The 27,961-nt window shown below is 44.5% G+C and overlaps 2 protein-coding genes and 2 long non-coding RNA genes across 14 annotated transcripts in view; 3 read left to right on the top strand and 1 right to left on the bottom strand.

Annotated features, from left to right (window-relative positions):
* Positions 1-13,142, top strand: part of GEMIN5 (gem nuclear organelle associated protein 5) — a 33,832-nt gene extending 20,690 nt beyond the window's left edge. Inside the window, exons 19-28 of the mRNA XM_005300061.5 lie at positions 28-123; positions 423-560; positions 1,086-1,233; positions 2,295-2,414; positions 4,407-4,617; positions 5,816-6,073; positions 7,090-7,252; positions 7,830-8,388; positions 8,870-8,966; positions 12,424-13,142. Of these exons, the coding sequence (XP_005300118.3) occupies positions 28-123; positions 423-560; positions 1,086-1,233; positions 2,295-2,414; positions 4,407-4,617; positions 5,816-6,073; positions 7,090-7,252; positions 7,830-8,388; positions 8,870-8,966; positions 12,424-12,591 (1,958 nt within the window). The 3' untranslated portion in view covers positions 12,592-13,142. The remainder of the gene's footprint in view (positions 1-27; positions 124-422; positions 561-1,085; positions 1,234-2,294; positions 2,415-4,406; positions 4,618-5,815; positions 6,074-7,089; positions 7,253-7,829; positions 8,389-8,869; positions 8,967-12,423) is intronic.
* A 1,373-nt stretch (positions 13,143-14,515) lies between these two features.
* On the bottom strand, positions 14,516-23,943 carry CNOT8 (CCR4-NOT transcription complex subunit 8). 11 transcript variants are annotated; one of them, XM_065555137.1, is made up of 7 exons: positions 23,762-23,943; positions 21,860-22,001; positions 19,948-20,141; positions 18,202-18,363; positions 17,225-17,369; positions 16,215-16,325; positions 14,516-15,904 (listed from the first exon to the last, which is right to left on the bottom strand). In XM_065555137.1, exons 2-7 carry the CDS (start codon positions 21,974-21,976, stop codon positions 15,755-15,757), a joined length of 879 nt encoding a protein of 292 aa, XP_065411209.1. In that variant the 5' UTR covers positions 21,977-22,001; positions 23,762-23,943; the 3' UTR covers positions 14,516-15,754. The 11 variants fall into 11 exon arrangements, with proteins under 11 accessions (XP_065411209.1, XP_005300077.1, XP_042706926.1 ...); XM_005300020.5 differs by having other exon boundaries at positions 23,594-23,807; XM_042850992.2 differs by having other exon boundaries at positions 18,180-18,363; positions 23,594-23,788.
* Positions 17,268-18,800, top strand: LOC135973204 (uncharacterized). The gene is made up of 2 exons (XR_010589943.1): positions 17,268-17,394; positions 18,106-18,800. It is a non-coding gene; the product is annotated as an uncharacterized LOC135973204 (long non-coding RNA).
* LOC135973205 (uncharacterized) lies at positions 20,745-21,197 on the top strand. Its single transcript, XR_010589944.1, has 2 exons — positions 20,745-20,933; positions 21,026-21,197. It is a non-coding gene; the product is annotated as an uncharacterized LOC135973205 (long non-coding RNA).
* Positions 23,944-27,961: the final 4,018 nt, after the last annotated feature.

The following is a 27,961-nucleotide window of genomic DNA, read 5'->3' as shown; positions in this document are numbered from 1 at the left end:
ACTCTCTCTTTATTTTCTCTCTGGTAGGCCTGAATGAGGGTTTGGCCCCAGACTCAGGGGATCATGTTCATTTGGGGATGTTTACAGATAGAGCTGCACTGTACAGGATGATGGAGGTGGAAGGTAAGTGGGGTAACGAATCAGGTTTGAAACATATCTGATTGTTTCCATTATCCTCCAAATGTGGAGAGAGACGTGAATCTTGTTTAATTTGTGAATGTACTGTCCATTAAAACAAGGGTGCAAGAGCACTGGCTGGAGCCAGGCACGGTGCCTGGATGAAGGCATTGAGCTTGCTTCTCTCAAATTCAGACTTGCAGCCTCTGTTTTAGCCCTGGGTGCACTCGCTTTCCCCTGTGCAGCATAGGGCACTATTGCACTTGTGCTGGTACCGAACCAAGAGGCATGTTTGTTTCAAATAGGAAAAAGCCACTTGGAGAATGGGCACTCGGAGTTGTTTCAGCAGCTCATGTTGTGGAAAGGAGATCTGAAGGGCATCCTCCAGTCAGCTGCTGAGCGGGGAGAGTTGACAGACCAGCTGGTAGCAATGTCACCCATGGGTATGTTTGTTCTTCTAACATGTAAGCAAATGGATTTAGCTCTTAAGGGTATCCTAGTGTTAGTTGTGCAGGACCAGAAGCAGGTCTTGTCTGTAACACTGTGCTAACAATACCTGCATACAAAACAGAGAGAGAGAAATCCCCATAGACAATCTCTGGGACGGGGGGAGGAGGGAAGAATGCCCTGTGAATTCCTTTCTGATTCCCAGACAGGGCAATCATCTACTTCCAAGCACAAAAACGAATTGTCCTCTGACATGTGATGGTCCTTTCAGTCATTTGATTTTTGTTTAAATAAACTTGTAAGAACTGATCCTGGTACCGTCTAGTCCCATGGTCACTTCCAAACCTTTTCCCTGTCCCATTGCTTAGGTGACTCAATTTAGAATGTTTACAACATAACGAGCTATCCTAAGGCAGAAACGGGCTATGTCCAGAAGTCACTGAGTTTAGAAGTCAGTTTTACAGGGAATCCTTCCTAAGTGTACATCCTTGTCTTTAGCTGTGCTACCTTCTGTCTTGCAGCTGGCTATCAGGCCTGGGTGTGGACAGTAGAAGTTTTCGCGAAACAGCTGTGCTTTCAGGAACAGTATGTCAAGGCTGCCTCTCATCTCCTCTCCATTCACAAAGTGTACGAGGCTGTGGAGCTACTGAAAACGAACCATTTTTACAGGTCACTGCACTGGACCATTTTGACAGTTTTTAATGCAAATGGAGAGATCTGACTGTTGTCAATTTCACTTCTTGGCTCTGATGTACTAGTATGGTACTATAATATCTGAATCACAGATGCTGCAGGGGACTACACCTCTACCTCGATATAATGCGACCCTATAGAACACAAATTCGGATATAACGCGGTAAAGCAGTGCTCCTGGGGGCGGGGCTGCGCACTCTGGATCAAAGCAAGTTCGATATAACGCGGTTTCACCTATAATGTGGTAAGATTTTTTGGCTCACGAGGACAGCGTTATATCGAGGTAGAGGTGTATTTAAAAGGAACTAGACAACTTAAAAATCAGACTTTTGTCTGAATTTATTTAACTACTGCTACAGGTAACTCCTAAGATCACTGAAAGAGATTAGAGAAAAGATATACTAATTTCTTTCTTTTGTGAATTTGGCAGTACTTTGCTTTGTCAGTCCCACTTTTTCTTTGGGATAGCCAGTCAGTTTTTTTCTTTTGTTTGCTTGACTGAGAAAACGTTTTACAAAATAGAGAAATAAACAAAATCATAATACTTAGTGGGCAAGGGGACCCGGGCAGGTTTTTTTGTCTGTGAAACTACTGTTAACTCATTATTACTTTAGTTTACTGGATTTCAAATGGACGTTCCTTTTTTAAATTAAATAGGATGCAGTGAAATAACAATGAATGGAAACATTCTCATTAACATTAGTTACTGTAAACAAGATACATATTTCTAAATAAACTTTCCCCTAGGCATACCGCATTGCATCGCTAGCCAGGTGTCTTCGCGTTTTTTGGTTTCCTCAGAAGCATCAGGTATTCGCAGCTACTGGAGGTGGAATCCCATAATTAATTGAACCAATAGCTTGATCGATTGAGAGAATTCTTTCCTACATCTTGGGCCTAAAATACTTGAGCCAGTTTCCTTTTGAAACCCTAGGGAGACTGTGGCTGTGAAAGGAGTGGGCCGAAGTGTGTGGTCTTGTATGCAGGTAATATTTTAAACTGGATTCTCTCATAGGAGTTTCTCTCGTTTGCCTCAGGGAAGCGATTGTAGTCGCTAAGGCCAGGTTGCAGCCAGAAGATCCAGTCCTGAAGGATCTCTACACCTGCTGGGCAGCAATACTGGAAAAAGATGGTCATTATTCCACAGCAGCCAAATGGTAGGTGCTAGCCAGAAGGGAACAACATTGTCTTACTGGCTAAAAGAGAGAACATTCCTAGCTCTTCTGGAGAGACTATTCTAAACAGAATGGCTGAGATTTTGGAGAAATGGAGTGTTCGTTTTGGTGGCCCCATTTTAAGATTTTCTGAGAGAGGAATGAGAGATAAGGTAGGTGAGGTAATATCTTGTATTGGACCAACTTCTGTTGGTGAAAAAGACAGGCTTTCGAGCTCCGCAGGGCTCTTCTTCAGGTCAGGGAAAAGTACTGGGAGAGTCGCAGCTAAATACAAGGTGGAAGAGATTGTTAAGCATAAGGAGTTAACACATGTTGCAAGAGACCATTTGAAATGAAGTAGGCATTTAACACCTCTGCAGTCATAGGACATAAGTGGGTTACAGACTTGTAACAAGCCATAAATCCAGTATCTCTGTTGAGGCCATGATTTCTGGTGACTGTAATTACATGGCCCTGATTACCTTAGTATCTGAGCACCTCAGTCTGTATCCTTACAACACCCCTTTGAGGTAGGGAAGTGCTGTTACCTCCATTTTACAGATGGGGAACTGAGGCACAGAGACTGAGGCCTGCTATACACTACCGAGTTAGGTTGACGTAAATCGACCTTACTCTGCAAGCGTCTATACTACAGTGTCACTCCCGAAGTCGCCCACTACACTGACCTAATAACTCTATCTCTGTGAGAAGCATAGTGCTTAGGTCGATATAATTAGGTCAACGCAGTGTCAGTGTAGACACTGCATTGACTGTTCCCACAGCCGCTGGTGGCTGACCGCCCAGAGCCCCGCGGCTTGGGGCTGGCAGCTCTGGGCAGTCAGTGCCCCTACTGTCAGTTAAATCGGTGGAAGTCCTCCTGGTGAGGATGCATACCACTGACAGAAGGAACATAGGGTAGCCAAGAAAAATCTATTTTTATTACTGCAGTGGTTGTACGTTGACTTAAGTTAAGTCGACTTACTTTTGTAGTGTAGACTTGCGTTGAGTGAATTTCATGCAGGATGTCTGTGGTGGAGCAGGGAACTGAACCCAGCTCCCAAGTCCCAGGCGGGCATCCCAACTGCTGGGCCACCCTTCCTCCACCTCAGTTGTTTCAAGTTGGATACTCCCAACTGAGGCTCCCAAAGTCACCGATCACTTTTGAAAACTCGTCAATCTGTCGGAATAGTTTTACCTCAGCCTGCCAACTTTCTCATTTGGTGCTGATGCTGACTTCTGAGTTTAGGTGGTGTTCTGATGTCCACACTTCATAAAGGATGTTGGGAAAATTGGAAAGGATTCAGAAAAGAGCTACGAGATCTGGAAAAACATGTCTCGTAGCAAAAGACTTCAGAAGCTCAATCTATTTACTTTATCCAAGAGAAGCTTAAGAGGTGACTTGATGTGGCCTACAAGTACCTATGTGAGGAAGAGATTTCTGATACTAGAGGGCTCTTTACTCTAGTAGAAAAAAGGCATAACAAGATCCAGTGGTCAAAAGCTGAAACTAGACAAATTCAGACTAGAAATAAGGTGCACATTTTTAACTATGAAGGTAAATAACCATTGAAACAACTTACCAAGAGACTGGATTCTCCATCACTTGAAGTCTTTAAATCAAGACTGAATGTCTTTTGAAAAGATATGCTACAGCTTAAATAGGGGTGGGCAGGTATAACTTTCCTCCCCCAGAATCTCTTATTTCCTATGCCTGGTGTGCATGCCATCAGTCATTTCACTTCAAAGTATGCAGAGATATCTACAGGTGATGTGACTGCAGGCTTTCCCCTTGGAGTCCTGCACCAGATTAGCTGCCACCTGTTTGCCATAGATCTTTTGAAAAGGGAAGGGAAGATGAGAAAAGCTCTTGGAATGAAGAAGTGGGGGAGAGAGAGACTACTCCTACAGCGCAGGTTGGGGCTGCTGCAATATGTAGTAGGAAAATGACATCTTAATACTAACCTGCTGCTAATTAGTTTTCATCTCTCTCTTTAGTTACCTGGGGGCTGCCTCTCCCTATGATGCAGTTAAAGTGCTGGCAAAAAAAGGGGATGTGGTATCCCTTAAAACGGCTGCAGAGTTGGCTCAAATAGTTGGAGAGAAGGATCTGGCGACAACATTTTCTTTCCGATGTGCTCAGGAGCTGCTATCGGCCAGGAATTGGGTGGGGGCACAGGAGGTCCTTCAGCAGCAGGAAAGCTTATTGGTGAGTTTGCTTCCCCCTATAGCAGGGGTGGCCAACCTGAGCCAGAATTTACCAATGTACATTGCCAAAGAGCCACAGTAATACGTCAGCAGCCCCCCATCAGCTCCCACTCCCAGCTCCTCCCACCCACCGGCAGCCCCGCCAGTCAGCGCCTCCCCCTCCCTCCCCGCACCTCCCGATCAGCTGTTTCCTGGTGTGCAGGAGGCTGGGGGTGGTGGGGGAGCGAGGGCACGGCAGGCTCAGGGGAGGGTGCGGGAAGGGGTGGAGTGGGGGGCAGGGCCTGTGGCAGAGCCAGGGGCTGAGCAGTGAGCACCCCCCGCACATTGGAAAGTTGGCGCCGGTAGCTCCGGCGCCGGTAGCTCCAGCCCCGGAGTCGGTGCCTAGACAAGGAGCCGCATATTAACTTCTGAAGAGCCGCATGTGGCTCCGGAGCCACAGGTTGGCCACCCTTGCCCTATAGCAACAGGCTCCTTCCAGATACAGACTCACTTAGCAACCACTCGCCTTGCATTACAACAGCCTGCAGATATTGCTGTGATCTGGCTGCAAACTCCCTTTGGGGGTTTTCCTGACTGAAAAGATTTGCCCAAGGTTTATTTGTGTGTGTGTGTGTGATACTTTGCAGACATAAGCAAAGGGTCCCTGTCATGAGTGGTTTACAATCCAGGATAGATAGGATATCCCCATGCATACCTAACATGGAGGAGTGGAAGGGAGAGAGATGCCAAAACACATGGAAGGGGAGAACTGGACCCTGGGAGAGCATTTTTGTCTTTTTTTAAATAATGAGTTACCATTGTTGAATTGCCCTGTGACTTTTTTTAATATACAACTATGATGCGGTGTTGCAGTGGGGTCACTCTACCTAAGCAGAGGTCAGCAGTGGGAAGAATATGTAGCTCAGTATCTTCCTAAAAGATACACACTAGCTCATCCAAGCCTTAATATTGCAATTGGTGGGCAAAATTCTCTGGCTTGAGTTCTGGAGGAGGGCCGACTATATGATCATAAGGGTCTTCTTTTGGCCTGTAAATACCATCCCACAGTAGCGCTGCTTGGAGCACGGAGCTAGTGAAACAAGATTTCACTGAACTTACTTGTCAGGGGGGTTTATTCAATCTGCTCTCATATCGTTGAAGGTTTTTCTTTATCCTCAGATTTAGCAACAGTTCAGCGCGTTCTTCCATTTCGCTTTCAGGGACAAAGACTAGTTTTCTGCCTTAACGAATTGCTGTGCAAATGCCTTAGCGAAAGGAATCCAACTGAACGGAAAAGCTGCTCTCTGCCCTGTTACCACAGCTGGGTTGTGAGGAACCCGGGCTCTTTCCTGGAGATGGTGAGCGAGGTGTGGCGGAGCGTGTTTGGTGTGAATACCACTGAACAAGCCAAGACTGTATTTGAGCAGCTGCACAGTATTGAGTATCCTCCTGCCACCAGCAACACACATCCCAAACAGGTAATTTATCTAGAATCTGTGTGTACTAGCACTTGCACCTCTGAAAGTGGGGACAGGGTGAGGTAATAGACTAGAACCTTGATTTTACAAATGCCAATCTTGCTATCGAGCAGTTATATGAACCATTTTTCCCAAGGTGGGGAGGGAGGGAGGGAAGAATCACGTAATGAAAATTGTCTGTGAAGAACAAGTCTTCCCATTCCGGTACCTTCATTGCAGTGGTGTGAAGGGCAAGAAGAAAGTGAGGCAGTGCCCCGTACGGAACCTTATGCAACAGACCTACTGTAATTTTGAGATGTTCCATTTAATAAGTTTTTGATTTTTATGAACTCCACAATCTCCAGTAGGGAAAATAGGGGTTCTACTGTAATGCAAACACAACTTTAACTATAGGACTGGGGTCACAACAGCACTAACCATTCCCTGTGTGGCAGACTGGATTGGCTCCCATGACCAGGTTGATTGTTCAAGACTGTGTATAAAAAGATGCTAGGAGGGGAAGAGTGCTCTTAGGGCTTGTCTACATTACCCGCAGGAGCGTAGGTGAAGTTGCGTAACTTAGATCGATCTCCGCGCCTCTCCTCCCCCGCCCTGGTGTAGACCAGACCTTAGCGTTGAAGTACTAGATCGGGACCCAGGAGATCTCAGTTCCGTGTCCAGCTCTGCTCCAGACTCCCGGTGTGACTCTGGATGAGTTACTTAACCTTTCCATAGTCCTGTTTCCTCAGCTGTAGAATAGGATGCATGCTTGCCATTGTAAAGCCCATAGTCCTACTTGCCGCTCTAAAGTGCTGTGACCTCCTCAGCTGAAAGAGGATATGTACATTGTAGCAGAGCTAAGTGGGGCATATGTTAAGGTTGGCTGGGGTTAAGTGATGCGTTGAGGGACTCTTCTGGGTTCCTTTCACAATGAAAACAACCTGTAAGCTTTGCAAATGGCTGCACTTCGGTTATCCTGAAGACCCCTTCGTGGCTTGCAACAGAACTCTTAACATGGACTCTGCTGCTTTCTCTAGCTCCTGTTCCATATCTCCCACGATCTCACCCTAGCAGTGCTGAGCCATGAGACAGCTTCATGGGATGAGGCAGTGAAGGCTATTCTTGGGGCTGTGACCCGCAGCTATGATGCCGGGAACTTTATTCTTATGCAAGAAATCTGCAATCTCCTCCTTCCCAAAGGTAAACCTCCTCCTTCAGTTTGCTGGCGTTGTGAGCAGCTCTTCAGTGCGGGATCTCCATAAACGCCAATCCCCTCAGTGGGTTTTGCTAGATCTTAGTAGAACTCAAAAGAAGGAGACATTCCCATCAGCACATCCACACTCACACTAGTTAGGCTAAAACATTGTGTAAGGGAGATCAACTCTCCAGCTTCAAGATGTAAACCAACCACTAACTGCCTGGGGTTAGGAAGACATTTCCCTTATGACCCAGTTATTCCATATTTGTCCTCTGCAGGGTTACTTACATCTTCCTCTGAAGCATCTGGTATTGCTGGAGTCGGGATACTGGCTAAATGGACCCCAGGGGTGATCTGCTATAGCAATGCCTATTGAATCATTTAGCTTCCAAAGCATTGGAAGTTGTGGGGGTCTCTGTAAATGTTAGGAAGCCGTCCCTATCTGCTCACTGCACTTCAAAGCTAACTCCGCAGTGAATCTGGGCCCCTTGTGTAGCTTTGCAAAATATGGGCATTGGGCAGTTGTGTATTGTTTTGGAGAGACCCTTTTAACACAGCTCTTTTCCAATCCCCTTTCAGGCTGTGATCACCTGAGAGACCATCTGGACAGCACAAACACTCAGAGCATGGCGGCTTACAGAAGTTTAGAGGGCTTTGTGGCTTATGGGCTGCTGTATGATCTATGGTGGAACCTACCGAAGGATTCCCTTGTCTCAGTACAGGCTGTGCTGGATTCTGTGCCATGTCCTAGTGAGCAGACAGCTGTTGACCAGAGCTACCCTACAGCTGTCTCTTCCCCTGAAGAAACTGCTAATCAAACTGAGATGGAAGGAAACCTGCCCAGCGCAGACCATAACAGTAGGACAGAAAGCAACACAACAGCTAGCTTCAGCGATTTGGGAGAGAGGCAGTTGAAATTGAATGGCTATAAAATGCTCCTTTCCGAAGTGCATGCTGCTTTGCAGAGCACCCAGAAGGATGTATCTGAGGTCCAGCAGACGTTGGCAGACATGATCCGCCAGCACCAGCGGAACAACCTCCAGGAAAGCGTAAAAGATGGCGCGCAGGAAAGCAAGATGCATGTGAGCTCCGAGATTGACTCGGATGTGCAGGTGCCCCCAAGCAGCCAGAGCCAGTGGTAGGTTTCAAAACAGCTGAGTGAGATCAGATTCTGCTTTCTCAGTTTGCAGGTGCTCTGGCCTCCAGCTTAATTCACTCACTGTACCAGTCCTGAGAAACTAAAATCACTGAAGCTGTTCACAGGCCATTTCAAAAACGTGGACAAATGAGAATTCACGTCCAATGGCAAAGGATTGTCGGAGAGCTCTGAACTGCCACACTCCTAAGCTTACTGTAGATGAGTAAATGCCCTTAAAATACAAAATGCCTTAATGCTGCCTAGCTTAAGCAATGCATTAAGAGGGCAGGAGAATGGAAAGGGCATGCTAGACAGAAGAATTTCTGTCTCTCCATTGGTGCATGATTTGTTTGGCCTTGGTCATTCAAGAGTTGTACGTGGCCATGTTGGGTTTAGTTTACCCGTCTCCCCTGCTTCGAACGTGGGGACAGTACACTTCGGTAAAGCAGTTATTGTAACATACGTTTTATTCTCTTGACAGTAAAGAAGCCGCAAAGGAACCAGTTTCCCTGCCTGAGCTGATGAAACAGCTGACAGAGGCAAACCAGAAATTAGCAGCATTTCCAGAGAGTTTAAAGGTAAGGTTTAAAATGGGATAATACAGGTCAATAAGATGACAATCTTTGGTGCTTGCTAATAAGGTAGTTTCTTGGCCAAAGAAAATAGCACTTCAGGTGCTATGCTACTATTGCACTCTCCAGTTCTGCAAGTTAACGGGAAGCAGCAGTCTAGATTTAGGCTTGCTCAAGTGTTTCATCTCTACGCTATCTGATATAGGTAGAGGGGCAAAGTGCTGCTTTTTGCCTGGATATACTTGTTTGTGCCACTTTAAAGAGACAAGTACCCCATCATGTCTGGACAGGAGAAACCACTTCACTGCAGTCCAAAAATGAATGATAGACACATGGCAGCTTGCCGTTGGCTCTAGTCACAACACACACGTTGCATTGCGAGAGTGCGGTTGGTTACAGTCATCATCTCCTAGGTTAGAGTGTTTGCACAAAACCTGAGAAAAGTTTCCTGGGCCACACAACATGAATAGCTTCTCTAGTTTGGTGAGGTGTTGTATGTAGACTGTTATGATGTAATTTCCTCCTCAAACGTGTCTTCTTCGGTATAGTTAGAAGGACTTTGAGAAGTCTTCACACTAGCTGGAACTTTGAACTACACTCCAGTATGAATCTTTCATGTACTTTTAAAATATTCCTTACTAGTTATGGTGATTATGTAAGAACATAAGACCAGCCATACTGAGTCAGACGAATGGTCTGTCTAGTCCAATATCCTGTCTTTGACAGTGGCCGGTGCCAGATGCTTCAGAGGAAATGAACAGAACAGGGTAATTATTGAGTGATCCATCCCCTGTTGTCCAGCCCCAGCTTCTGGCAGTCAAAGGTTTAGGGACACCCAGAGCTTGGGGTTGTATCCCTGACCATGTTGGCTAATAGCTCTTGGATGGACCGATCCTCCATGAATGTTTTTTTTTTTTTTTTTTTTTTTTTTTTCCTTTTGAACCCAGTTATACTTCTGACCTTCACAGCATCCCCTGGCAAGGTGTTCCAGGGGTTGACTGGACGCTGTGTGAAAAAGTATTTCCTTTTGTTTGTGTTAAACCTGCTGCCTATTGACTTCATTGGGTGACTCCTGGTTCTTGTGTTATGTGAAAGAGTAAATAACACTTATTCACTTTCTCCACACCAGTCATAATTTTAAAACCTCTATCATATCCCCCCATATTTGTCTATTTTATTAAGATGAACAGTCCTAGTCTTTTTAATCTCTCCTCACATGGAAGCTGATCCATACCCCTGATCTTTTTTGTTGCCCTTCTCTGTACTTTTCCCGATTCTAATATATCTATTTTCAGATGGGGTGATCAGAACTACATGCAGTATTCAAGGTGTGAACATACCATGAATTTATATGGAGGCATGATGTTTTTTGTCTTATCTACCCCTTCCTAATGGTTCCTAACATCTTTTTTGACTGCCACTGCACATTGAGCAGATGGTTTCAGAGAACTATCCACAATGACTCCAAGATCTTTCTTGAGTGGTAACAGCTAATGTACGCCTCATCGTTTTGTATGTATAGTTGGGATGATGTTTTCCAATGTGCATTACTTTGCATTTAGCAACACTGAATTTCATCTGCTGTTTTGTCACCCAGTTTTGTGAGATCCTTTTTTAAGTCTTTGCAGTCAGCTTTGGACTTAACTATCTTGAGTAATTTTGTTTCATCTGCAAACTTTGCTACCTCACTGTTTACCCCTTTTTCCAGACCATTTCTGAGTATGCTGGACAGCACTGGTCCCAGTTGAGATCCTTCAGGGACCCTACTCTTTACCTCTCTCCACTGTAGAACTGATAATTTATTCCTACCCATTGTTTCTTATCTTTTTAACCAGTTTCCGATCCATTGAGAGGACCTTCCTCTCATCCCATGACTGCTTATTTTGCTTAAGAGCCTTTGGTGACGGACCTTGTCAAAGGCTTTTTGGAAGTCCAGGTACACTATATCTACTGGCTCACATTTGTCCATGTTTGTTGACACCCTCAAAAAATTCTAATAGACGGATGAGGCATGATTTCTCTTTACAAAAGCCGTGCTGATACCGTGTTCATCTAGGCGTCCAATAATTCTGTTCTCTTCTGTAGTTTCAACCAGTTTGCCTGGTACTGAAGTTAAGCTTACCGGCCTGTGATTGCCTTTGGAGCCTTTTTAAAAAAAATTAGCACTACATTAGCTATCTGCCAGTCACCTGGCACAGAGGCTGATTTAAGCTATGCTCTTACTATTCAACCAAGGAATTTCTACCCATAGAGATTCTATGGTACTGCTTGATTCAGTTAAGATTTTTACTATATTTGACTCTTTCACAGATAGTGCCACTTCCCCACGAGCACAACCTATTCTCATTCCTGTATATTTGGTACCCTGGTATTACCATGTCCTACTGATCATCATTCTACCCCGTTTCTGTGACGCCTATTCTATCAATAGCTTCATTTAATACAAAGAACTTGTTCACCCATCTTTGTATTTAGACTTCTTGCATTTGTAGACAAGCACTTATAAAATTTGTCAATAGTCTGCCTTCATTTGATGTAACTGAATGGAACTTTTTCAGTTGACTGTTCCTCTTAGCTCCTACCTGTATTTTTATCAGCGTCTATCCTCTCTGCTTTTGTAGGATAGAAAGTATCCTCCCCTCAGGGATGTGTCTGTCTTCCACACCTGTGAGCTTTCCCCTACTCTTTAGTTTCAAAACTCCTCTGACCTTTTTAATTTTACATGCCAGCACTCTGGTTCTGTTTTGGTTAGGTGGAACCCATCCTTTCCATCTAGACTCCTCCGTTCCCAATAAACCTAAATCCCTCCTCCAAACACCATCATCTCATCCAGGCCCTGAAACCCTGCAGTTCTGCCTATCTAACTGGCCCCGTTTCAGAGAATGCTACCATGGAGCTCCTGGTCTTCAATCTCTTACCTAACAGCAGCCTCGAGGACCTCTCTCTCCAACCTTTGCCCAATGTCACTGGTTCCTACATGTATCATGTACCAGTGGCTCCTCCCCAGCACTACACAAGTCTGTATAGATGTCTCGGAGGTCCGCACCTTTGCCCCTGGCAGGCAATTCACCATGTGAAAATAAACGCTTCTTACTAGCTCAGCAATAGCAGCTGAAATTAGATGATGAATTAACATATTTTTAAAAAAATCAATATAAACCCATGTGTGCTTGTCCTCATGCCCTACCCTTCTGGATTCCGCAGTGAAAGTAGAAGGTGGCCGTTCTGATCCTGAATACAAGCTCAAGAAGGAGGAAACAAACTTGGCTAAACACAAATATATTCTATACTAGAAAAGGGAATGCATTAAACTGCAGCAAAAGATTTGCTTTTCCTAAGTGCTCTTCCACTTTGTGCCACTGTCAGCAATATTTCCACAGATGGTTTCCCTCTCCCTGAATTACTTTACATGCTAGTACCCCCTTGTTTAAAGAGCAGATAACATCTATGGTTCTCTTTGCAGGTCTTCCCTTTCCCAGATGTGCTGGAGTGTGGCCTTGTGCTACTTCACATTGGATCCCAGTGCCCCACGGAGCTGAGTCCAGAACTGCAGCAACAGGCCTTGAACCTGGTTAGGAAATACAGCAGAGCTAAAGTTTATGAAAAAATCTGCAGAAAGTTTTTAACGTGAAGTTATATTCAAGCCCGGGCAGCCTGAGTTACCAGCAGCTGCTCCGAGCCAGGGCTGTACTGTTCTTTTTGAAGTGAAGAACTCTCTCTCTCTGTGGTCACCATACTTTGGAGGATATTTTGTTCTAGAAAATGGAGTACCAAAAATCAAGCTTATATACAGACTCCCACTGACTGTCAGTTACTAATGGCCCCTTACAGCTCCATAATTGATACTGTGCTTGTAAAACTGGAAAGCTGCCCTTTGCCTTTAATATATACATCTTGTCTAAATTAGCTTTTTTTAAAACTTTGGGGAAGGGAAATTATGCCAGAGAAGCCCTTGAATTTACATACACATTTGTAACCAAATTAGACAGTTACATCCACACTTTGGCAGTAAAAAGGTAGTAGTTGCCATCTAATTAAAGAGCAGTAACTTGATTTAATTTTAAGCAACTTACTACTTAACCCAGTTTGTCTTGGGCACATGAGGTTTTTTGGGGGGTGGGGTGGGGTAGGGGGGGAGGCAAAGTGTTTTGCTTCCTCTTTAAATAAAAGTCTTACATTTTGCGCTTTGAATTTAATTTGAAAGATGGGTGGGGAGAAAGAAACTGGAGGTAATTTTTTGAAGGGTATTAGTATTAAGCTGACAGTCAGGTTTTATTCCCATTTAGGTTCAGTTCTGTCAAACAAATTTTTCCTGACTAAATGAAGTTTCCATGTTCATCTTAGGGGAAGGTAGGAGTGGCAACCTTTTATGAATGTTTGCTGAAGAGGAAAGTAAGTTCCTCCTGTTGCTACATTGATGGTATATTTGGCCCTAACAGTAGTTCAGGTGGGATGTAAAAATCAAGGCCTTTGGTATGTGTTAGAGGTGAGCTAAGTAACTGTTGACCCTTAATATTTCATGTACAGCTCGCCTCAGGCTTCACATAAGGCTTTGCTTGTTTTAATTTGAAATGTCAGTTCTTCCCTTGAAGCCCAGACGTTTGCAATCACAAAAAGCTGAGATGCAGCTCAAGGAACCCCTGTACCTGAGACGAGCGAGTGTTCAGAGGGATGGATTTACATAAATGGGGCAGCTAGGGCAAGGACATTCAAGATGAGTAAAGCTGGAGCACTTGTTCTGGTCCAACATGTAAACTTGACTTAAAGGGATAGAAGGGAAGGTATTAAAGCTGCTTTGGCAGAGCAGAGATAGGTAGCAGTCTAGTCATTATACTAAGGAAAAGACCATTTATAGAACCGAAGTCCCAAATATTGGTCTGACGAACCCTTGTTCGTGGTCTAGGGAGAACTAGGTAACCCTAGAATCATGGTGCTTGTGCAAAGCAATATGCCTGGACTCCAGAAGAGGGCGCTATTGCTCCATGAGGAAGTCCCCTTCACCCTCTGCCAAGGCAGGCATAGCTGTGCCTGGAGGAAGCTTCTGCCCTCACCATAAGACAAAGATATAAGGGAAACAGTCAGCTTCCATCGCAAACTGGCCTTACATCCTGGCAAGGCTCCAAGAGAACACAGCATAAGAAAACTCTGCTCTGTTTCTCACCTCAATAGACCTGGGAACCAACAGCCAAACTACTTCAGCTGCCATTAACAAGTATTTAGCGCTGGGGTACAGCTACCCTCTAATCGTGTGTTCATTCCCCTTTCTGAACTGCAGAACCTCCCACATTCATTACAGCCACTATAATATGTCCCAAGATATAACAACTAGCCTCCTGAAGTTGGTTAATGGGTATCCCACAACTGGCACCGTGCAACAGGTAAAGATCCATTAATTATTGGATGAAGCACAGTTGTGTTAGTCTGCCTGGTCAGTGCTGCCATGCTCAGATCCTGCTGCATTTACCTGTAGAGAATTTGGAAAAGTTAATGTAGAACTTCACAAGGTACTTGGCTGTAAGTATTAGAATTAACTAGAAAAGATCAAGACCTATAACTGGTTTAAAAAAAAAAATCTTTATTTTACAAAATTAAAAACATCAATAGTATTTACACGCATTTTAAATACCAGCTTATAACATTTTAATTGCAAAAAAATCAAGAATTTTTATAAGCTTGTTAAAATGCAAGACTCAGAAATAGTTTTAATTTGCTCTGGACAAAAGTTTTGGGTTTTCTTTTAAACATATTTCCAAGCTGTTCAAAAATATAGGCGTGTACTTTTAGAATATCTAATTTTTTAAAAAGACAGAATTGTGAGCGTCCTACTCTTGGGATATTATCTCTATAAAAGGGAAATCCAATTGCTTTGCCAGGCTGTTAACTCACTAAAATATAAAACTAGAGCCACTTTTTACACATTTATGCACCTACTAAACTTGCTCATGCTGTAATGAAAAGGGTAAAATCTTCCACATTATCAGGTAATACCAAGTAGCTGAAGTCAACATCAATTTTGGTCCAAACTGTTACAAATCTCTTCTAGAAAAGGCAAACTTCTAGGCCATTTAAACAATTGCAGAACAGTTTATTGTATTAATACCTATGAGAAGATAGATGAGTCTTACAGGTGTGACACACCTCTCTGGCACAACAGTCCTAAAGAAAGTGGGAAATTGTACTGAATTAGGAGCGACGAAGGTGGTAGCCTCAGCTCCAAGTACACCATGTCTGACAGTTACCAAGACAGATCTATTTGAATGTTTTAGCTCCAGAGAAAGTCTGACATTATCCTGTCCCAAAACTCTGCCATGAACGAGTGGGTCGTTTCTACAGAATACACAAAGATAAAAACAAGCAAAGGATGAGGAGCAGATGTCATCCTTACAGCCAACAAACAAATTTAAAATAAGCTTCTTAAAGCACAATCTGCAAATGCGTTTGTCTCTCTGATTTCACTGGCATTTCAGAACCTTAGTTCTGCTGAACGTTCTGGAGTAAAGTCTTCCTTGCAGATTCAGTATATTTTAAAAGGAAGAAAACAGAGGTATATACATTATATGTGTCTCTCTTGTCCTTGGTACTAAAAAGATGGCAAGTCACCGATGCTGCCATTGTTATAAACTCCCTTCTAAGTTTGAACCGAAACGAGGAGCATCTTTTGTCTTCAGCAAATCTCTAGTCCTCATGCCAAATGCATACTGTTGGACGTGATTTGTATGAGAGAGACTGCTGGAAACAGTTTAGGACTGCAGCTGCCACTCTGGGACCATATCTTGCCGAGTGGTACCCAGTTATCACTGCTGCAAGTTGTTGATAATAGCCAAGATGCTCATCTTCTCTTGGGCTGTGTCCACATCCTCATTCTGTTTCTGGGCCACTCCTGTGCCAAGGCCATATAACCGCCCACAGTACTTTGCATCATCAATAGTGTCCTCAAAGAACAACTGGAGGGGGAAAAAATTCTCCATTTTTTTATAGTGCCTTTGACCCCAAAGTACAGCTCTGTTTAAATGCCACCCTCCACCCCAGAAGTGGCTACAATCAACAAACCCATGGGGAGGAGGGGATGGGTGGAGAAGAAATTTTTACCAACACTACCGAGTTTCATGACTGCTAGTCTAAGGCCTAAAAGGCTGACAATAAGGATCCAAAAATGAAAAGGCCAGGGAGTGCATGCAGGGGGGGGGAAAATCAGGCCATAAACTATGTCCCCCTCATCTTGCTGTTGGAAGGAGGAGAGGGACCCAGGGATACCTCTTTCATTCGGAAGAATGCCATTCCTGTGAGCAGAGAGTCTGATCCTGCCTGATGCTGTCGTCCAATTCGTTGCAAATCCAGCTGATCTGCAACTTCTTGAAGGCCTCCCTACAATGAGAGAAAAAAACCACTGATTTAATAACCTGGAATCGCTCCCCTCCCAGTGCTGCCACATACCATGCTTCCGCTAGACATGAAGGTTAATGGCTGCCTTTAGAGTTAATCACAGCTGATGTGCCAGTATTGATTAAAAAAAACAAAAGAGCCTGAACTGAGTGACAAATGCTAGGTCATCTGAGCACTGGAATGGCTGAGTTCTCAGTTCAATATCATAGAAAGAGATTTGAAGATGAATAACCCCATAGGTGCTAAATATTAAAAAACTTAGCAAACATTAATACAACCTCAATGCAGATGGGAAGTAGGTACATGTTCTTCCTATTTTGCAGACAAGGGAAGTGAGGCAGAGAAAGAGGTTAAATACTTGCCTAAAGCCACATTGTCAGAATTGGGATGAGAACTTGGGTATTCCAGTGCTCAGATGACATACCACAGGAAACAACAACTCAGCTCTGGGGAAGGGAAAAACTCTGGGACTGGAAGTTGATGAACAGATTTCAGCTTTTAGCAGTTATCCAAGTCACGCAGTAATTCATTTGAAAGGAAAATGCTGATCCACATCTTTTCAGAGAGAGGACGAGTATGCCCAGGCTCAGCAGGCTTCAGAAATAAATACCCCATGAATCCTGTGAACTATTCCCTAATTGATTAGTCAAAAGAGCAGGGGAGGTAGAACAAAGCTTTCGGTCGTATGTACACAGTGCCATTACATGGCTACACGTAGCTATAGCCAGAGGAATTACCCCTCACCACCAAATTTTAAAATACCGTACATCTGCAACCAACCCCTATTTTGGCTTATTACACACTTATGTATAGAATGTTATAAACAAGGCAAATCCCAATACGTTCTTAGCTCAACACAGTTACTGACAAGAACTAAATACCTTAAGGTTTTTGCAGCTCTTCATTAGGTATTTGACATCATAGATGGATGGGAAGAAGAGGTTCAAGATATGGAAGAACTCGTGTTCCTCCTCTGGAAGCCTGGAGTCCGTCAGCAGTTTCACCATGTAGCCAAAGTCATAGCCACTGAGACAGAATTGTGCAAAATCTGGTAAGCCAGCAACAGCCACAACCAAAAGCAATATCCCCTTCCTCACAGTGATGGCTCTCTACTGCATATAATTCAGACATTAACATCTAAGGGGCTTATAAAACTTTACTCACTTCCCTAAGTGGGAGCGTAGGGCTTACCTCAACCACCTACCTCAAGGTAGGACCTCCTACCACTTGCCTTGTCTACGCTAGTGTAAACTTGGCCTCAGTGGCTGGAGCAATGTGCAATAGGTAAGTTAAGAAGGCATAAAGCCTAGGGTCCCATGCCTTTCATCCTCACCTCAAGGAGTGATACCTGGGTGAGCGACAGATGAGAAAGTGCCTGTGCACTTAAGTAGTTCAAGAGGCCAACTACAAGAGGGGCAATTCAGCTACACAGACCTCTTCCTCTGTCCAGTAAACTTACATACTACTGGTGCTCATAAAAGGGAGAAAGCAGCACTGTGGGAGGGTCAGAAAAACAAACCCTTTAGTTTACAATGCACATGAGTTGGGAGTTTAATAAACTATTCCTTATTTTTTTATTTCAGTTTTCTGGTAATTACTCCTGCTTTCAAAGGGGAAAGTTTTAAAAGTCTAGAGTTTAGGGCAAAGGAAGTTCCAACACCAGATAAGCTGGATAGGAACAGTTTGTACTTTACGTAGCTGAAAAACTGAAACTAGAGAGTTATAAATTCATCTCCTTAAAATCTGTGTTTTATTCATTAAGATCAAAGGTGGGAGTGAATCTGACAAGAAGATTATTCATTTTGCTGCTTCAATATTCTCTGACAAGCAACGCACTTTCAATTCCTCTTGCACCTACCTGTGAAATGAGAGCCATTTCACATTGTCGCAGAGGACCACCCCTGAGGTCATGAGCAACTCTGCAAAGTGCAAGGTATCGATCCCGTCATCCTCATGCTTCTGGAACTGCAGCCCAGAGTTTGCAAGGAGGTCTATGGAATCCTGGGAGTACATGTCCTCCCTAAAAGAGAAAGGCAGCTTTGCATTAGATGTGCTGATCTGGCAGGCTCATAGCTGATTCTGCAAATACATCAGTTCAAAACACTAGTACAGTGACTGACAATGGCATCACTGGATTGTTTTTTATGTCTCAGTGAACTTCATATCAATTCAGATTACAGGTAAAAGTGTTCTCTAAACTGCTGGTGCTGCAATTGTAACCATCTTTCTGGCTTATGCAACACCAGCAATAGCGATTCTGCAATTGTAACTTGGTTATTAATTCCACTGCTGATGTCCAAGAGAGAAGAACCCACCTTTACTGTGTTGGCTGACAGTTTCTGAGCATTGTTGCCTCTGCTAGCTAGCAGAAGCAAAACAGACTTGTTGTCACAGAAGTGAGCAGATGTGGCTCAAATACGGTCAGCAGAGTTGAGAGTAAAGGCCATTGCACATCTCTGCATGTATTACTTTCCTTCATTTCCAATGCCATTTGAGAAATCAAATTGTATTTTTTCCACTCCTAATTATTGACTATTCTGTGGCTTCCCAAACAGGACTAGGAAGGGGGAGAAGGGATGTATCACATTGAGCTTGGCAGGAACAGGATTTTCTGTTTCACAAGTTAATTTTTTTCCCATTCTGAAACAATGAGAACAAAGATTTTGAAGTTTCCCACAAGATGAAATCTCAAAACAAATTTGTTTTGGGTCAATCAAAATGTTTCATTGGTATTGACATTTTTAATTTTAAAAATTGATAATATTAAAGAAATATCAAAACAAAAAGCAGTTTAAAAAAAATACCGAAACATTCCATTCCAAAGTGACAGACCAGAACATTTTGACTGACATTGAGAGGCTGTCTGTTTTGTTCAAAATTAAATTGTTGGAATTGATACATTTCCGCAAAATGTTTAGCTTTCGACAAAGTGCCATTTTCTGACAGAAAAACACTGTCACAAAATTTCCAGCCAATTCTACTAACGTGCACACCCACCCTTTCTTTATGGCTAGATGTGAAAGGGTCCTGAAACTTATTTCTGCTGTTACATGGAGTCATGATATGGAGAAGATTGAGAATCACTACCCTGTTCTATTTGACAAGATTAGGGCTGCTGGACAGCTAATGGAATTTGGTTAATATTCTTGGCTTAGGTCATAACTTGTGCTCCAGCACAGCTCTGGGAAAAGGCATAGATTTTAAGTGTCGCAGAACCAGAAGACAGCAGATCTGTTATTTCTGGACAACGGAGATGGAGTTTACAGAAAATCATAACCTGGAAGAGTCTTTCGGGTTCCAAAAAGCAAATGTAAGGTACCTCAAGGTTTGGAACTAAACTATCTGGCGGTACCGTCAAGCAAACAACATGTTATGAAGCTCGTATCAAGAGCAATATTTTAACTAGGCTTTGACTTTTGAGTATTACAACATCTTCCATGGTGTCAGAAAGGCTCACAACTTAGTCCTTTTGTGCTGAGATCTGAATTTTCCTGGTGCAGCCTCGATTGCTGGCAATGGACACGCTGAAACATGCTGTCGTCAGGTAGAAGTATAATGGGAAGAGCGGGGAGTAGTGGATTGTTCTCTGACTCAGAAGACTTACGTAAGGTTGAATTTGAAGTTAAACTGCCAGGTGTTGATCCCAGAAGGATATTCCCCCTTCTCATTTGTGAAAGTTAGGCCCAGCTGGATGATTTTCAGAAGATCAACATTACACCGAAGAAGTTGATACTGATAATCTATGGAGCTGCGGAATTCACCAATTGGCCTTACTACGACTCCTGGAAACTCTGTATCCTAGGAAAGGAGCATGAAAAGTTAAACCTTGCTATAGCAGCAAGTTGCACATTCAGTCTGACACTAGCAGCTCTCAATGCTAAACTTCCCACCCTTTTTTAATATTTATTTGTGTGTGTGTGTGTGTGTGTGTGTACAAAATTACAGTATTTGCTTTATCAGCTTTTTCTCAATGCTGTTTACTACACAACCTTAAACCGCTATACAGCGACCACAAAATCCATACTTGGCCCCCTTAGCAATACAGATGCAGTACAGTGGACAGGAAGGAACAGTGGTTATTTGCTGTGTGATCTCCCATGCTGTGGCAGATCATCATTGCTTCTGGGAGACACTACTACTACAACACCACACCCCAGGTGCCCTAAACTGATAAAAAACTTCTGCATGAACAAAATGTAAAGAAAGAGGGACATTAATAATGGAGAAAATATATAATATATGAAAAACAGTTTATCTGGCCAGTAATGGTTGTGTGTTCTCTACTATTATTTCAGATTTGTGGGGTAAATTCCACCCACAGATATGCTCATGCATCTTCTATAGTCTAATTTAATGGGAAATGCAAGTGTATACAAGAATTCAACCTTAGGTATTTGACAGTCTCTTCCACAGCCCAACATCTTCTTTCTGCCTGATTCTACATCAATCATGCATGTGACACACCAGTTTGGCCATGGAATTGTCAAGTAAATTCAACTTAAATTTCAACTTTGAAAGCTCAAAAAGGAAAAGGTTATAGATGGGAAAGGAGGAAGCTCCTGCTTCAGCACCTTTACGATCCATCCACAGGTGTGTGCATTTCAGTGGTGATGGAACTGATTCATATTTACACACTTGCATAGTGGGTGCCCATTAAAAATTGTCTCTTTTCTGTACCACAGCATATACGGAGCTCTCTACCTTCAAAAGGCAAATATGGCTATTGATGCTAAGTGTGCATTCGTAAAGAAATTTGGATACCTTGAGGTTTAGAGATGCTACGTGAAGATAAAGGGTTTTTTTTGTAAATACTGTAACTATGACATATGTCATGAAGTAAAACATACAGCTTTATGGGTGGTTGTTTTTTTTTTTTAAGGTCTGAAAGTTCTCCCTACAAAACTCCCCTCCTGAAACTGTTTCTCAACAAGATTCTTGGACCTTTTAAACAAATTTATCTGAATAAGTCAACATGAGATTCGAGCCCAAATCATTTTCTTTCCTATAAGGGAGCAGTACCTGGCCATTATAAAAGGCGAGCAATCCTATTAGCTAACAAGTTGTGACTTGTGCGCCTGTTGCCATATACCAGCATGAAGCCAATATGAACTAGCCCTTCAAAAGAAAAATATGCTAGCTACATTAAACAGCTTATAACCAACTAGGCATCTTAATTATTTTTAAAATCTATTATATGAACAAAATACCACATTCCTACTTGTTAAGCATTAACACATCTCAGCTGCTCAATGTGGCCTCAAGCCTCACTGTATACTTGTGTGATTTCACAGAGAATCTACATAAACGCTAAGCAAGATATTGAAGGAAGACCATATATTAAAAAAAATCAAGTAACATTTTAAATGCCAAGCAGCTTTCCAACTGTTCCCCCACTTACTATTCATCTTAAATTGACCTTAGAATACACTTATATTTACATACAAGCAATCAAGCTACCCGCACTGAAATTCCTCAGTTTAGTAAGGTAGGTGATCATTGAAGTACAGCATATTTACCATTGCGATGTAGCTGTAGCTGAGAACTATTTCTCGAATTTTCCTCATTTCTTCTTCCAGATTGTTTGCCCATACTTCACAGATAACCTGACTGTTCTCCACAATTGCTGCTGGCATCTTGCAGGAATTGGAGTAGAAACACCTGATGTCAAAGTTGGATGGTAAGTAGGAGAGTGTAGAACCGCAAGTTGTGTAATCTAATCAGCACAGTGCAGTAAGCACACACAAACATGTTACTTTATATTAATACATCTTGACAAATCAGATCACAACGACAGACAGTAAGTTAGAATGGCATGTTCTTGGTTTGCGGTATCAGCTTCAGCTGACATATTTGAGTTATTAAACTAAATTCTTTCCTGCTTTTAGAATATTCTTGCAATAAGCAGTAAGAGAAAAAACAAAACCTGTTTTAAATTGGCAGAAGATATCCAGGACTACTAAATCCAATTGATACAAGCCAGTGTCTCTCCTTTTTTAGGTCTGCACTCCAAATGTAAGGCCTATTTCTACAAGCCTAAAGGGACCTAATACCTTAATTCTGTACAGCTTTTACAACAGTGTTGTTCTGTTAGGGCTAGAAAGTAGGAGTAAATAGCTCCCTACTACACTGTTATTGAAAGATGTGTGCTGCTCTCTGTTTCAATTCCCCAAGGCCTGTTCTACAAAGATTTTTGTAGAAGTTTAACTATTCCAGTAAGGAGTGAGCTTTTACAACCCCTAGTGTGGACAGTTACAACAGTAAAAATTATTCTAATACGTTTATGGGAATAAACACATTGGTATAACTGCACTCATTAGGGGATTGTGCTGATAGTTAAAGCAGTATGAAAACCACGTGTAGACAAGCACCAAGATTATAGCAAGTCACAACATGCAAGGCATCTGGAGTTATTTACAGAAGCGGCAGTGCCACTAAACAGTCCACCAAAAACTTTGTGAAAGCACGTGCTGATCAATATTGTTTTACCTGCCACGGAATTAAACTTTTGTTACGTTTAATATTATCAAGAGGCCTTTTGGTTCTTGCCAAGTCTAGTTTTCCCAGAATGGCCTTACTGCCATGACAGAGAGAAGAGGAAACACGCCACCCTTGAGATTACCCTGTTACCATCTTTGGCTTTTTGGCAGCCGATAAGAGATGCGATACTATCTGTGCCTCGTTATTAGCGGGCAGGTCTCCATGTACATGGCATACCCGCTGGCCGCCTCAGCCAAGCCTCCAAGGATTTGTGGGCAGCTCAGAGATGGGGGGCAGAGCCCAAGGGGAAGTTTGCACCTACTGCTTCCGGTGCAATCTGCCACCAGCCCTATGTTTACCGCTCCGAGCTGCTCCTGTTCCCGAGGAAGAGGGCACGCTGGGGATCTGGGACAAGGCCTCCCCCGGACTATCTAGCGGGCGACTGTCTCACGCAGGGACCCATCAATCCCCTGGAAGAAGGGGGGCTACCTCAGGCCACGGGAGGGCAGCGGCACTGCCCGCCAAGGACCTGCCACGGTGTGTCCAAGGGAGGAAGTTACATGTCTCAGTCACAACGGGAATAGAAAGGCCCCGAAATAATCCAGCGGCGCCTTTCCCCAGCGACTGCCCCCCCGCCGGCAGCACCCGTCGCTAGCCGTGGGGGGCAATGGCTGGGGGGGCTCTGCTCCCCACTGCAGCCTCTCCTACCCCCCCCAGCCCGGCCCCTCAGCTCCCCTCAGGGGGCGTCTCCCGGGGCCTCCCCCCCACGGCACCTGCTCTCTCCGCCCGGGCCGTCTCCTCACAGGCGCACAGCCAGAGAGCGCGGGCTGGGGAGGGGAAGCTGGGCCCTGAGCCGCCACTTCCCGCCGGCCGCTCTAGCCTGGCCCTCGGCCTATACTCGTCTGCTCCTGCCCTTCCCCGCCACGGGCGGGCTGGCGGACCTCGCCTGCGCAACCAGCGCCCGCCGCGTCAGCACTTCTCGCGAGAGTGGAGGCTGGGCGCGCGAGGAAGGAGGCACGCCGCTCAACTGCCCGTGCGCACCGCTCGTTCCAACGGCGCGAGCGCCGTGAGGCGATTGACGCAAGGGAGTGACGGGGAGCGGAGCGTCTTGTTCGAAGTGCGCATGCGCAAGGAGAGGAAAAAAAGGCTGCTCTAACTTCCGGTAGCCGCTTTCCTCGATGGGCCTGGTCTCGGGGCTCCTCCTCGGCGCTTCCGCCAGCGGGGTGGGCGGGCGCTTGCCCTAGGCTGGGGGGAGGGGTTAATACGGGGCTCCTGGCCGGCCGGGGGAGGCTACAGGGCCCGACCCGGATCCCAGGGCCCTGCCTCACAGCTTCCAGCTGGGGACCTGGGGGGATGGGACCCAGGGCCCTATACAGAGCATAGGAACGGCCATATTGGGTCAGACCAAGGGTCCATCTAGCCCAGTGTCCTGTCTTCTGACAGTGGCCAGTGCCCGGTGCCCCCGAGGGAATGAACAGAGCAGGGAAGCATCAAGTGACCCATCCCGTGTTGCCAATTCGCAGCTTCTGGCAAACAGAGGTTTGGGACACCATCCCTGTCCATCCTGGCTAACAGCCATTGATGGACCTGTCCTCCATGAACTTACCTAGTTCTTTTTTGAGCCCTGTTATGGTCTTGGCCTTCACAACATCTTCTGGCAAGGAGTTCCACAGGTTGACTGTGTATTATGTGAAAAAAAAACTTCCTTTTCCTAGAATATCAGGGTTGGAAGGGACCTTAAGAGGTCATCTAGTCCAACCCCCTGCTCAAAGCAGGACCAATCCCCAGTTTCCTAAATAGCTCCCTTGAGGATTGAACTCACAACCCTGGGTTTAGCAGGCCAATACTCAAACCATTGAGCTATCCCTCCCCCCTTTTAAACCTGCTGCCTATTAATTTCATTTGCTGACTCCTAGTTCGTGTATGCACTTCCTTATTTACTTTCTACACACCAGGCATGATTTTATAGATCTCTATCATATCCCCTCTTAGTCGTCTCTTTTCCAAGCTGAAAAGTCCCAGTCTTATTAATCTCTCCTCATACGGCAGCCGTTCCATACCCCTAATCATTTTTGTTGCCCTTTTCTGAACCTTTTCCAATTCCAATATATCTTTTTTTGAGATGGGTTGACCACATCTGCACACAGTATTCAAGATATGGGCGTACCATGGATTTATATAGAGGCAATATGATATTTTCTGTCTTATGATCTATCCCTTTCTTAATGATTCTCAACTTTCTGTTAGCTCCCAGCTGGGGCCCTGGGGATGACAGGACCCAGTTCTCCCCTTCCTCCGGATGTTAGCTGGGGCCCTTGGGGCAACGGCCCCATGTGAGGGTACTCATACTATGCTCCCAGCTTGCAGCCATCACCTCTACCTCTCTTGGGCACAGACCTGTGTCGCTTTCCCTCCTGACGGGTTGTCCAGGCTGCGCAGTGCCCTGTCTACACTGAATTCCCAAGCAAGCCAGGAAATGTCTGTACAGGAAAAAACCCTCGTGGGCAGTGAGTCTCAAGAGCCAAGGTCAACTCACGTGGGCTTATGCCAAAACGTCCCTGTAGATGTTCCTCTAAGCAAGTACATTTATTCTTAAGGTGAAAAGTATCACAGTGAAATAAGAATCTACACACATGATAAGCAGCTTACCAGAGATCACCTGCCCTCCCCCAGTAAGGGCTCTGGCAGGTGATCAGTCTTTCAAACCTCGCCCAGAGGATTTTCTGTGGTCACAAGTGTATAACAGCTTTTAACTCAGAACAAGCACTCCTGTGACTCTATGAGTCACACCTTTATACAGGGTAGGCCTCTGATCTTGTCCTCATGTAACAAGTGAACAGCAGACAAAAGGCTCCTCCTACGTGGGTGCAGCTTCAAAAGTCTGGGTCCAGAGATGTGTAATTTGCATTCATCTCCTCCCAAGTATTTTCAAGGAAACTCATTTAACTAAAAATTCAATCTTGTCTGGCCCATTATTTTAAAAGAGTCCTTGGAAGCTCATAATACTCCCCAGGGTTTACGTTAGTCATGTCTCTCTCTTAAGGAAGTTACATACAATCCCATCATAATATACAAACATTTGCATTTTTAACACAGTGAACTCATAAGCTATGTAAACTTAATTCAATAAGGTTTGTCCAGGATATTTCTATATATGTCTCAGAAACAAAAGGGCCTGGTGGGCTGTGCCCCATCCCCTTAGGAGCCAGACCTAAGGTAGCCCATCTGGATCTAAGCACAACCAATAGCTACAGCGGACCCCAGTCTGATCAGGGTATCTCTATCTGTGCCAGGGTTCCTTGGAGCCTACAGGCCCAATCCCAAGCCTGCTACGGTTCATCGGAACGTCACTAACACATTCATCCCCAGTCGATCCAGCTGCCAAAGCACAATTCCTGTCCGAGAGGACTGTGCTCTCCATTTTGCCTCTGGTTTTGCTGCTCTAAATTGGATTACGCTTGAGTCTGTGTCCAAGGGAGATACCTGCCTGTCTGCATCTGGCTTTACTGAAGCAGAGGCCCTTGAATGACAAGACCCGTGGGTCCCACTGTTGTTACAAAACATGACAGCAGTTGCTGTTCTCTTCCCACAATTCCGGGTTAGGTGGCTTCCTTCCTCCCACTGAATCTCAGATCAGTGCCTTACTTGGACATGTTTCCTTTCATGTCAGTTTTATTTCAATATCCCAGGCCGCACATTGATCCCTTCACACAGACAGCTCTTCAAGCACTATGAAAGTCATTTATTTAACTATCACCTTCCAGCAAGTGACCTCTTCCAGGTCAGCATATTCTCATGGTGTCTATCTCAAGCAAAGAAATGGAGCTTTTGTAACTCAGTATTTATTGAACTTGATCTTTGAGGTTATTAGGGATTCAAAGTTTATCTGCCAGATTAGTTGTTTTTCGTTCCCTTTTTGTTTTCTCAGCTGCAGCCTATTGCCCTTGATTTGCATGAGTTAGACATTAACTGCACTATGTACTCCTGGGGGAAAACTGTGCCAAAAAACTAAAAATTCTGCACATGATATTTTAAAATTCTGCATATTTTATTTATCAAAATAACACAATATGATCAGAATACCTGTCAGCGAGTATGTCTGTAACGATACAGACAAAAAAAAAAAGATTCAGAAAATGTTTTTTTGACAGATAGATTCCTTATTAGGCATATTAATACAGAACTTTGAGTAATAATTCCTTTGAACTGCAATACAGAACTGTATTTCCTGCCCCCCTCAGAAGCAATGCAAAGGCTTTGGGGAGTCAGGAGTACTGAGGGAGAGGAAAGTAATTGCTGGAAAGGAGCCTGGGTGTGGGTGAGAGAAGTGTGGAACAGGGTTTTTTGGGGTGGGAGGATTGTTAGGGAGTTGGGGAGCCTCTCCCATGCAGACCCTGGCTGACCCCTAGCCTCTCCCATTCAATCAGGCACATCTGCCCCTGTCTCCATGTGTCCCTGTATCCCCCCCATCCCCATGTGTTCCTGCACCCCCACTTATCCACCCCCTATCCCCAGTCCCCAAGTGGCACTGCACCCCCACTCACCCATCACCCCAGTCTGTCCCCCCACTAGCTCTTTTGAACCCCAGTCTATGTGATCCCCTTCCAGCAGCCTTGTGTGCCCTGTTCTGTCTATTCCTCCCCACCACTCCACCCCATCCCATCCCATCCTGTGCCTCCTCATCTGGCCCCATGGGCAAGGTGCTGTGAAGAACGCAGACTCTCCTCCCTATCCATGGTTGGCTGGCTGCTCTAGCTTGTGATCTGGCTGCCTTCAGTTCTGGCACCACAGCAGTCCCTGCTGAGCGAAAGGCATAATTGCAGCACCTGTCCTGCAGAATGTATTTTCTGTGGAGAAAAAAAAAATCTGCAGGGCACATGAATTCTGTGCCTACACAGTGGTGCAGAATTCCCCCAGAAGTAGGCCCTGCCAAAGCAGTACTGAGTGTATGTATGGCTGTATTAAACCATTGCAAGGACATGAGACAACCAATCTTTTCATACAGATAGTTTCCTACATGGGTCTAAGGTTTTTCAGTTAGGGTGACCAGATATCCCGATTTTGTAGGGACAGTCCCGATTTTGGGGGCTTTTTCTTATATAGGTACCCCCCATCCCCTGTCCCGATTTTTCACACTTGCT

Source organism: Chrysemys picta, chromosome 8 (assembly GCF_011386835.1).
Source record: "Chrysemys picta bellii isolate R12L10 chromosome 8, ASM1138683v2, whole genome shotgun sequence".
NCBI classification, from domain to species: Eukaryota; Metazoa; Chordata; order Testudines; family Emydidae; genus Chrysemys; species Chrysemys picta.
Note: the sequence above shows the minus strand (reverse complement) of the source record. Positions and strands in the feature narration are given on the sequence as shown.